The 12,119-nt window shown below is 41.8% G+C and overlaps 1 protein-coding gene across 2 annotated transcripts in view; it reads right to left on the reverse strand.

Moving 5' to 3' along the window:
* Window positions 1-3,343: 3,343 nt before the first annotated feature.
* RERG (RAS like estrogen regulated growth inhibitor) overlaps window positions 3,344-12,119 on the reverse strand; it is a 93,995-nt gene continuing 85,219 nt past the window's right edge. For both annotated transcript variants that reach the window (XM_005425298.2, XM_031060518.1), the window contains exons 4-5: window positions 8,156-8,229; window positions 3,344-7,144 (exon numbers count right to left, since the gene is read on the reverse strand). In XM_005425298.2, coding sequence (XP_005425355.1) covers window positions 6,737-7,144; window positions 8,156-8,229 — 482 coding nt within the window. In that variant the 3' untranslated portion in view covers window positions 3,344-6,736. The remainder of the gene's footprint in view (window positions 7,145-8,155; window positions 8,230-12,119) is intronic.

Genomic DNA, 12,119 nt, shown 5'->3' on the forward strand with positions numbered 1-12,119 from the left:
AACTTCAGGTAACAGCTCATCACTGTATGAAAATGTCAGTGTCCTTCACAGAACTTTACTTATATTCTTGTCTAGGAAGTCTGAGGTTGTCACTCTTCCCTCACTTTCTGCCTCTCTAACTCTTTGTCCTTCCTGCTACATTTTCTATTTTCTATTGAGTTATAAACTTGAATGTTTTAACTCTATTGCAAAGAAATATCGTCCTTCACAGAAATTCCCTAAAGGAAGTTGAAGGCTTTTTGTGTTTATTATGGTTATTTCAAATATTGAAAAAACAGAGAAAGGAAGGTACAGGCAATTTATTGGTCTGTTACAAGAGGCTTAATATTTACAGAACTATCTAACATTGTTTTGCTTTCTTCAGTTCTCACAGACAAAGCATTCTTTTGTTTATGGATTTATTTTAGATACATAGTTAAACCATGTGTATTTTACATTGTTAATAACACTCACTGCTTTAGAATTGAATTCTGTTCCAAAGAGGGGAAACACACCCTGAATGCACAAGTGAAATTATTTGGATTGAAGTAGATGTAAACTTCTATCTCAGGTTGGAATTGAGCTGAATGTTTGCATGAGTGTGGTTTGGATTGTATCTGCCCTTAGGAGAGACAAAGGTTTTGGATAGCAAGTGTCACTGTTCAGTGTTCTAGCATTGGCTTTGGTGAGGAACTGCAGAACTGCAGAAAGCTCTGCACAGAGAAACCCTAAGAACAAAGAGAACATTATTTGGACTTTTTTAGACTAGATTTTTCTCATTTTATTTTATTTTTCTCTTTTTCTCTTTTTTCCCCTTTTTTTCTCTTCTCTTTTTTTTTTCTCTTTTTTTCTCTTTTTTTCTCTTTTCTTATCTTTTCTCTCTTCCTTTCCCCTTTTCTGTTTTCTTTCTCTTTCTCCTCTCCTCTTCCCTCCTCTTGATTTTTTGAAAGTTGCATATAAAAAAACCTGGGATCAATTACAAATTCCAGACCTAATGTCTGTTGAACAATAATAATTTTATTTCTTTACAGTTAGATTTGCAAAAAGAAATCCAAATTAAAACCTCAAAGTATTCCACTGTTTCTGATTACTCAGTTTGGTCAGATCACCTGTGCACCAGCACTGGTGTATGAAATCTTTCAATTGCTTTTCAGGAAAATGAGAATTCGACGTTTATTTGGATTATGTCTCTCTGGGGGTTATTTATTGGGGGTTTTAAATTTGATTTTTTTTCATATCAAAAGTTCCATCTGGGTCTCCTTGATATTCTTTGTAGTAATGACAGCTTTGACCATGCTAGAGGAAACAGAGTGGAGAGTTAAATCATGTGTGCTGACAAAGGAGTTTGATAAAAACCCTTATTTTTTACATTACTGACACATTCTTAGCCTCCAGAACTTGCTGGATTTTGAAATGAGGTTCTGTAAATTCCTGATACCACATAAAATTTAAAAGGAAAGAATGTGCAGGTTTCTTCTGTGAGGTATAATTTGAAGTCTGCCTGTAAATTGTTTTCAATTTTTTTCTTTTTTTTATTATTCTGCATGTTAATATTTCATGACAGGCCATGGCTGCTCCTAGTGATGCAGAATATTTCAGTCTGGTTTAGGACTGGTACTTGACACAGCCATCTGTACTACAATGATGAGAAGTTCCCTTATTGAAAAAAAAATTATTTCCAGCTCTTCAGAGCTACTGTGTTCAGTGTTACTAATTTATATCCAGAGGTATTTGCAAATATCCATCCTTGTGAGAGTGACCTCTGAGAAGTGATACAGCCTCTTTGCCCGTGGGTATCATTTTATTGACAACTACCTTTAAAAAAAACCCAAACAACCAAACAAACTCGAAATTACTTTATTTAATATGATGGAAACAGCAAAAGACAAATGCTGCTTTGGGAATCAAGCTGGAGATGAAAGTGACCAGTCCAAAAAGGCCAAACTCACCTCAAATTCTTGGGTTTGTGTGGATTGAGGGTTTCCTGCCAATCTACTTAAACTGAAAATGGATAAAATCCTTCAGGTGGATGAGAGGAATTGGCCACTGGAGTGTGTTCTCCACACTTTGGCTGCCAGGGCTGGGGACCAGGGACTTGAGCCAAACCCCACCAGAGCCAGCCCCAGGAATCTGCCACCTCTCCTGCTGCATTCTCAGCCTTCCCCAGGGGCAATGGTGCTTGCAGAAACCAGGCTGAGCTGGCCCCACACCATTATCACCTCCTGGAAACCTTGCACAGCACTGGACAAGCTGCTGCTTTGTATTTTCATAGCCTGAGGTAATTAGTGCCTGGCATCTGTGAAGGAAATAAAATGCAACACTGGAGTCTCTAAGATGACACTGTTTTCATTACAGGTTTAATTTTGCAAAGAGCATAAAGGCAGATACATCAAAATGCCAAGAAGCCTCTGTTAATTAAATCCTCTTTTTCTTTTTCTTCTCAGGATTTGCATATGTATTGAGCCATTAAAGAAAAAAGATAAAAGGAACCCCAAGACTGTTTATGCATAGCCTTTATGACTGCAGCTACTTTGCAGGAGACATTATTTTGACTGGAGCAAAATAATGTTCTGTGGCTTGACAGAACTCAAGGCTGCTTTGTAGTGCTCCAGAGGCAGACAGTGACTGGTGTTGGGAGGTTTCACCTCCCACCATAGATCCTGTACCCAGGTTTTGTGCAGTGCTCTGCCTGTTGTGACATTCTTTTACCATTCTTATACCCCCACTCCTGTTCACCATTTGGTTGGCCCAAGTTTAGGGGAAAAAGAATGATTACATCTCCCCTCTGCAGTGCTGGAGCTTCCTCTGCTACAGCTTAATACCCACACTCTGTTTGATTATTTGCCATTCATATAATGTACTTTTCATAAGGTACAAATTTTGTACCTCCTCTTCAGATTAACAGTGAATTTTCCTTGGAACAGGAGCAGAGTTGGCAGCAGGTGAAAAGTTGCCTCTGTCCAAATCACCAGCATAAATCTCCCAGACTTTTTATCCCAGGATTTCACCTCAGAAGCTTGGGATCAAGGTCTGTGTTATTTAGTTGGCAGGACAGCTTTTGGTGGGTTTCACTGAGGTTAGTTAATTACCCTGTAACTCTTTTCATCAGCCTTGAAATAGTTAGCAAGGACATTTGGAGCTGTGCCTCACTGTAGGTGCTGTTTGACTTCTCTATTCCAGGACTAACAGCCAAATAAGTTCAAGTAAAATGATCCAAATTTTACAGTGCTTATTCTGGTAAAATTCACTGTTTGTTTTCCTTAGATAAAGATTAAATAAGAACCAAATCAGAGCTTTTGGAACTGTCCCCTTAATAGCTGGAAGGAACACTGGAGACATCTAATGGAAGATCAATATGTGAGAATTCAGTACAGAAAACACTATATTTGCTTTTTCTTTTTTATTTTTTTCTTATATATTATCTACAAGCACAAGCTTTCATATTTTTAATGTAAAAATGCATACAGATCATTATATATATAAAAATCAACTAGCCTTGTAGCAAACTGCCAGATCCAACTATCCCCAGGCTGGGGACAACCTGTCTGGATCCAGGTGCAAACCCAGTGGCTGATCCTCACTTCCATCTGTAGTTGCACCGAACCCCCAGATACAAAGGTTTTCAGAGATCCAGGGAAGTTTTGGGTCCTGATCCAGGTCTTGCAGCACGGGCATGACTAACTCTTCATCAACTGAAGATAAATATTTTAAAAAACTTCATAAATGACAGTCAACTTGTTGAAGGTAACAAGTATCCCTTTCACCTTTCCTCCCCATTTTTATCTTCTTTCCCATCCTCTCTCTGCAGAAGTGGCAGAGGGCAGAGAAATTCAATATTAGTGTCACATACACGCACTTAAACAGCAGCAGGAGAAACAGAATTGAATCTGTTGATGTCTGCTGCAGAAAGGCTACTGATTGTGGGTTCATGCTGCAATCAGCCCTTTCAATGCTTGGGCAATTTTGGGCTCAATTTGCACATTGTGGGAATATGAAAGATTTATAACATATCCAGTAATAGGTTGCAACATTGTGAGCAACAGTAGATCAAGTTGCATTTAATGCTATGTAATGCATATCAGCAAAAATGGCTTAGAGGGAAACAAATTAATGAGCAATTAATTAAAGAAGTTTGTGTTACTTTTGGAGGAAAGGTCACAAAATGGCAGCCTCCTTTTTGACCAAGTGTTTAACTTGTTTGGCAGTTTTCAAATTCAGTCTTTGCAAAGGAATGTTGCTATTTTTATTGTAGGTTCTTTATGTAACAAGGGACGTTTGCACAGTGAAACACTTGATTTTCACCAGGATTTTATAATTTATCCACACAGATGTTATCAAAGAAGATACAATTTGTTGGAAATCTTTTGGAAAATATGAAGGCTCTAACTCAGCCTCTCCTTCCTTTCAACTCTTGTCATATGAATATGATTAATTATTTTCTCTTGTCATTCATTTATAACATTTTTGTGTTTCAAATGCAGCTCCAACCTGAACCCCAAGAAAGGATTTTCAGGTAAAAGAACAGTTGAGGTTTTCTAAGAGGGATGAACCAGTTGCTTAGCACACCAAAGTGAAGACATGACTACGTTGCCATGGGATTGCAGGTAAGGATTTTGTTTACTTCGTGCACCAGCACTGATTTGAAAGATAACAGAACCTCAGTGCTTCAACTTGCAAATGCTCACTCTGGCTCCTAATATAACTAAATTGCTGGCAAGTTCAGTCCCTCAGGTAAAGAATTCTGGTTTGTGATCAGGCACTAGCTCGCTCTTTTACACTTGTGTTGATTCTACAATACTAAAAATGGCAAAACCTCTATTTTTTTTTTGGTTTTGTATTTTTTTTCTTTTTTTAAAAAAGTTAACGATATGATGAGTAGTTTGGGAACAAGTGTGTCACAGAGGCCTGTTGCAAGACCCCCCTGCCCAGAAGCACACAGTGAAGTTTCCATTGCAGTGTGTCCAGCTAATGTACAGCAACAGACGTGAACATGAGGACCAAAATATAGACATTGCAGGACAGTGAAATGAGTTTTTACCACCTAGAATACAGAAGCAGAGAAAACAAACAACAGCCCAAAAAAAATATACATCTGAATGTGATGTTCTTTGCTGGTTGGGTAAAAGTGAAAGTTTAAAGTTTAAAAAAAAAAGTACTTAGGTAAAATATCTTTAAGAGAATACTTTTAAAAGAAGTCATAATTTGGAACTTTTCTCTGTTTACATGGATATACAGATCTGTCTCTTCAGCCTGTTCCACCACCTATATGGCTACCTATAGCTTTACAAAGTGCTAGCCAGCTAGATTTACTCACTTTCCAACATCTGTGGCAATTTGAATTTGATAGGCTTTTGGAGTCACTTCCTCACAAATAACCACATGAAGTACAAAGCAGTGGAGAATAAAGTTGTGAGCAAATGCTCCAAGGGGGCTGTTCCTCAAAGGAGAACACTGCTAATTTGTCATCCCAGCCCTTGGCTGTGGTTCTACATGTTGACAGTCTGAGCTGCCCAAAGGGATGCTACACCACTTGTGGGAGACCAGCACAATCTGAATTAGAAGCTTCCAATCTTGGTTCTTGCATCTTTTAGCAGTTAACAAACCAACTAGACAGGAGGCAAAACTTTAATGAGATGATGAGGGAGAAGGAAAGCACTGGACACCTTTTATCCCAGGCACCAAAATCTGATAAAATGCATTTCTGCTTCAATGTGCCAGATATAAGTCACAAATAACCTGCATTGCTTTGAGCCCCAGAGTGCTCCAAGCAGCATCTGGGAATTTAAACAGCTGAAAATTATGGTCTTTTGATATGGTAGAGGCCATTCAGATCTGATTTACTTTTGGGCTTAGACTTTAAATACTTGCCTTCCCAAGGATTCCGTTCTTCTTTGGTATGAAATAGACTAAGAGGAACTACTTGGATTGAAAAAAAAAAAGACCAAAAAAAAAAATCTAAAAACTACCCATAGCTACATTAATAGTAATATGGTTCTTTTTTTTTTTTCATTTTGATTTCCCAGCACACATACTCCCATTTCCCCAAGCACAGTACAATGCTTTGAGGGGAAATGGTGAAATGCTACTGAGCAGCTGAACTTTAGCTCTCTTGAAATGTGTGTCTAGCTGGCTAAACACTCCAGGAAATAGACCTTTCCTGTATTTTTTGCATACCTTGCTAAGAACATCAACACTCATGGACTTGACAAAAATAACAAGGAGTGAAAGCATACAATGAGCCAACTCAGAGCTGGTGAAGGTGTCAGGTGAACTTTCTGTTTCAACACAGCAGCCTCTACACAGACATATTCAGTCCTGGAGAACATCAGTTGGGATGGTTGTTGATGGACTGAGGGCTGAATCTTACTCTCCAGTGGCTACTGAGCAGCTGTCTGGCTGGAAGTGATGTTTAGGCACTACTGACTTGCAGGGGATTGGAGCTAGCCACGTAGAAGCAGAAGATTCTCTCTTGGTTGCCAATCCCCACAATTGTCTAGTCATTTGGAGTTCATTTGGTGTTTGTTTGTTGTTTTTTTATTCCCCACATTAGTCAGAAGCAGTGTGGCTAAATACATTTCAAAACAGGAAAACAGTATGATTCCGTGTTACTCAAAAAAGTGGCGGTGTTTGTCTTTTTGTGGTTTTTTTCTTCATTGCAAAGATTTGACCATTTCTCATTAAATGTGCTCTGCTTTCCCTGTCCCTACTCCAAGTGAATATAGTCTAAAACACTTCTCTGGCTTAGGACAGATCTTTTTTAGCTGCTGATTTTGGTGAGCATCTTATTAATGGCCTGCTTGACGTGGGTGGTGGAGCTTCTCCTCCGAGTCTTGCCCTGGACCATCTTGCGGCGCCGCACCTCGCGGCAGAGCTCGTAGAAGGCCTCCATGATGTTGCCCTCTCCCGTGCAGGCGGAGCACTCGTAAAAAGCACATGCAAGTTCCGTGGCCAGCTTTTCACCTTCCTCCGTGCTGACTTGCCTGGAGTGATCCAAGTCTGCTTTGTTCCCCACCAGGATCAGCGTGACGTTTTTGGGCTTTTTGACCTCGTCCAGCAAGTTCTTAAGCGGCAGCATTTCCTCGAAGCTGCCTCTGTCCGTGATGTCGTAAACCAGCACGAAGCCCTCGCCCCATCGCACGTGTCCCTCTTTCTGAATGGCATCCTCCTGTTGGAAAAGACAGAAGAATGCCTCAGGAATTTGATTTATGAAGAAGACAGCAGGTCTTCAGAGAGGTACTAGTCCTACAAAGCTACATGCATCTGCTTTACCTTATGCTTTGCTCACATCACCTTTTTTATCACGTGGCATAGGAAATCTATTCCACCCAGTGCCATGACCTGCCTAGACCTGTGTAGCATGTTCACCTGCCATGTTTTACAAGAGAGACCTGACTATGACAGGTCTTCAAAATCTGTTGAAATCTGCTCTTCACTCTGGTGGGAATCACTGGCTGAAGTTGCCAAGCTCCATCACTTGACTGTAGAAATAGACCGTGACTTTGTGCCTGCTTTCTGAGCTGGCCCTGAATAAAAAGGCACGACAACAAAATTACATTATCCCCAGAGTAAGCCCCTCAACTTGTTTGTTCTTCCAAGCAGGATACCTCGCAGAAGGGTGATTTATGAAGAAAGCAGCAGGCCTTCAGACAGGTGCTGGTCCTACAAAGCTGTGTGCCTGTGCATATACTTTGCTCACATCACCTTTTTTATCACATGGCATAGGAGACCTATTCCACCCAGTGCCATGATCTGTCTGGCCTATGCAGCATGTTCACCTGCAATGTTTTACAAGGGAGACCTGACTATGACAAATCTGCTCTTCACTCTGGTGGGAATCATTGGCTGAAGTTGCCAAACCTCATCACTTGACTGTAGAAATAAATTATGACTTTGTGCCTTCTGGCCAGCCCTTCTTGTAGGGATGGCCCTGAATAAAAAGGCATGACAACAAAATAATTTCACCCCCAGAGTAAACCCCTTGACTTGCTTGTCCTTCCAAGCAAGGTGTGGATACAGCATGGGGGAGGAGAGAGGGGGCCCTGCCCAGAAGGAAATCTGTGTCCCCAGAGTGGGGCACACCTGCCAGCCCCTGCACTACTGCCACCACCACAATTTCTTGCCCTGCTGCACACCCCAGCCAAGGCACTGGGTAGCAGCAGCACAGGCACCCACGCACCTGGCCAGCTGTGTCTAGTATCTCCATGGAAACCACTTCATCATCAATGGTAGCTTGGTGACGGTATGTCGACTCTAAAATAAGAACACATGTTGTGAAACGTATTAGAATAACGTAATTTTCTTTTTTTTTTAATATCTTCCTCACAGATCTCCCAGCGCAAGAGCAGACGTCTGACGTGCAGTTTGGCTGAATTGTCTTTGCTGGAGCTCTTCCAGCCCTCCTGGAGCACACTCAAGTCCTCTTTTCTAAAACAGCAGCACTTACCTCTCTCCATAGGGCACCACCGTTACTTTCCCATGGGTTAGACCTGCAAAAGCCTGGTGGATGCTGCAGTCTGCACCCAGCAAAGGGCAGTTTGCTGTGGCAGAGAGCTCTGCAAAGCTGTGTCCCATTTCTCCTGTTTGCTCCCAGGAAAGGCTGCTACCTTTGGAAGACAATACCACAACTCTCAAGGTGTCCAGCTCAACAGACTGTCATTGCATAGCTTGTTGATCAAAACCAGGGTGGATGCAGATCAAGGAACCCAACCTCTAAGCTCAGGTCTTATACTGTGAAAAAATTACAGAGCAGTTAGGTATGTTAGGAATGTGTGTTTTAAACATGCTGAAATCATCACATTCCCTTCTTCTAGCAAGGGATCAAGCAGTGATTTCCCTGTTTATGATTTATAAGGATAACCGGTGGGCATTAAGCATTTACACTATGGAAAAATAGGAGCCAACAACCCTATTTACTGTCCCAGGTTTTGGAACCAAGCAACTAATCAGAAAACTAATGACAAAGCAGCTTGTTTTATCTTAATAAGCTGATAAGCTAAATTTGATAGCATTTGACCTAAAATGTGGAAAACTGCCTGTGCTAACATTCAGATTTATTACTGTTGCTAGCTCACAGATGTCCTATATCAAAAGACAAATATGTATGCTGTAAAAGTCTGGCCAGTGACTATGAATGCTTTGCATTGTCAGAGACAGAATTCTTTCATTTGGTGCAAATCTCTTCAATAGGAACAAAGGGAGGAAACTCATTTCTTTAACTTGAACTTCTGCAAGGGCTCATGTTCTGTGAATGCCTGTTTTCATTATTCACTTAAGAATGTCACCTCCTCACAATCAGGAATATTTCAGTGCTGTAAACATTCTCTTCCCCCAAAAAAATGTGTGTCACTCCTTCCCTGTGCCACCTTAATTGCTTTAACAGCCCAGCTGTCTCCAATAGGGACAAATGGCCAATTTACTTGGGCAGAGGGCAAGCAAGCTTGCTGTAGGGTTTCAGGCCATGAAGAGTGGCTTTCTTAAAGGCTGTAAATATTCCTTCTGGATGGTATTTCCAGGCTGTTGAAAGTGTTGGAGTCTCCCTTTGTGATCCTGAGGCTATGCCTACACAGCAGAGTGAGGTATGTCAAAGTCCCTTGGTGGAATGTCTTATCTGTGCCTTCCTCACACCCTCCTGGCTCAGCAATTCCCTCAGGGAATGCAGAAAAAGCAGGAAACTCTGCTTTGGTGTTAGAGCTGCACCTTCAATGAGTTATTTCAGTGCTGGGTTGGGATTCCCTGTGTAGTACTCCAAGCTTGAGGTTATTTAGGAAGCTGTGCTCTCTTTCTTTGGGGGAGGGTGCTGTGCAGGAGAGATGGCTCTCTGAGTGAGCAGTGTGATTTTAGCTCCTTATTTGCTAAGGCTTTGCAGTGCTCATTTGCCTTCAACCATCTGGTCCTGCTTCACAAGTGGCTGCTGAGAATTTTTCCACAGAACCTGAGAAAATGCTCACCCAGCCATGACTGCAGGATATCTGTGAAATGTCCTCAGGAGGCAGGAGGGGGTAGGCCATCCTATGACATTTATAATAATATAATAAAAATATAATATATAATAAATATATAAGAATGTAATTTATAATAATATAATAAAAGTATAAAATCCTCGAGATTTATTCTCCCTATGGAATGTGAGAATAAATCTCAAGGAATAGACTTTAGCTCACCATGCAAAAGCAGCATGAATCTTAAATGATACTTAACTTCTCAAAATAGGACTCTGGCAGCACTTTATGTTGCAAGTTTAACTTGCTTTGGCTGCTCATGTTGGAATGGAATTTGATCTTGGATGAGTAGCACTGATTTAGGTCAGATTCGTGTAAATAAATCTTCCTAAATGTGTGTCTGCTCCTGTGCTCTGGAATGTGTGGTAGCTGGGCGAATTTTAATGAGGAGTGTAAAACAGCTGGACGTTGAAAGCATTTTTGGTGTAATCACAGACATGGCTTCTCCTTCAAGGGAACAGAAAAATCTGAAGAATCTGGTTGTCTTGTAAATTATGAGCCCTGAAGATGTGAGTTCCAGTCTCCTCACACTGATCCCATGGGTACATCACAAAAACATTGCCTTGCTTTGGGATTTATTTGTATAATTTTCCTTGTGGCACTGCCTTTTTTTTTTCCTTTTTTCCTGTTCTTTTTCCCCCCTTTTCCCCCCCCCTTTTCCTCCCCCCTTTCCCTCCCCCTTTTCCCTCCCCCTTTTCCCTCCCCCTTTTCCCTCCCCCTTTTCCCTCCCCCTTTTCCCTCCCCCTTTTCCCTCCCCCTTTTCCCTCCCCCTTTTCCCTCCCCCTTTTCCCTCCCCCTTTTCCCTCCCCCTTTTCCCTCCCCCTTTTCCCTCCCCCTTTTCCCTCCCCCTTTTCCCTCCCCCTTTTCCCTCCCCCTTTTCCCTCCCCCTTTTCCCTCCCCCTTTTCCCTCCCCCTTTTCCCTCCCCCTTTTCCCTCCCCCTTTTCCCTCCCCCTTTTCCCTCCCCCTTTTCCCTCCCCCTTTTCCCTCCCCCTTTTCCCTCCCCCTTTTCCCTCCCCCTTTTCCCTCCCCCTTTTCCCTCCCCCTTTTCCCTCCCCCTTTTCCCTCCCCCTTTTCCCTCCCCCTTTTCCCTCCCCCTTTTCCCTCCCCCTTTTTCTTCCCCCCTTTTTCCCCTTTTTTCTTTTTTTTTCCTTTTTTTGAGACATGCAGCCAGAGAGTAACAATAGGGCTTGAGATAACTGCTGGACCCCTGACTGAAACAAACAGGTGTCTGTGTCTCAGCTGAGCACCCTTGACTCCTCTCAGACTTGATGAAATAAATAGGTGCTGGTGGATATAGCTTCTAAGCTCTCTCCTGGAATAAACTGCACCTCAAAAGTACTGGGAAGTCCAGAACTGGTCAGATGAATCCAGGCTGTAAAAGTCTTATGCTTGCATCATCGTGGTTAAGTAGAAAAAGCAAGGTGCAGCACTCTACCAGCAGCTCCCAAGATGATTTCAAGAAACTTTCTGCACTTCAGACTTTTGTTTGCACTGGGTGTTACCTATTCTACCTCTAGCTATGTGGCTAAGCCTCCAGAGATGGAACAGACACCACAAAGCTGTGCTTTGCTCACAACAAACTCAGTGTCAGAGCAGAGTCAGGGAGCTGCGGTGCAGACTGAGCCTGCCTCAGTCTGGTAGTGCTGTGGGAATTGATTGATTTATTTGCCCTGCTTCAATATAAATAAGTAAATCTGACCTGTTCTTGCTGTGCTTCCAGTCATATGCCCAGAAAGAGGCTCAAAGGTGTGAAGAGTGTGGCTTTGAAGGCTGATGCCAGATTTCAGAGTGGTTCCTGGTCATAAAGCTGAAATCCCCCAGCACTCCTGCAGAGCAAAGCACTCCTGGTTCTCATGGTTCCATTGTTTGAAAAAATCAGGTTTATTTCAAATATATTTAGAGCTGTCAAAAGGCCTGAGAAACACGTTGGAAAATGGCAGCACTTGGTTTGGTTTTGAGCCACAATAATTCATTCACTAATGAATTAATCAAATTACCATGGCTGCTGAATAATTGTGGAAAAAAATATTTTGCAGGGAAAAAAACCAACTTCCCTGGGAGGATCTTGGTGTTGATAAGCATATTACAAAATATCTCTATTCGTCTGAGCAGTATGATTGAAAAAATACAGGAAAAAAACC

This window comes from Geospiza fortis, unplaced genomic scaffold (assembly GCF_000277835.1).
Source record: "Geospiza fortis unplaced genomic scaffold, GeoFor_1.0 scaffold13, whole genome shotgun sequence".
Taxonomy (NCBI): Eukaryota; Metazoa; Chordata; class Aves; order Passeriformes; family Thraupidae; genus Geospiza; species Geospiza fortis.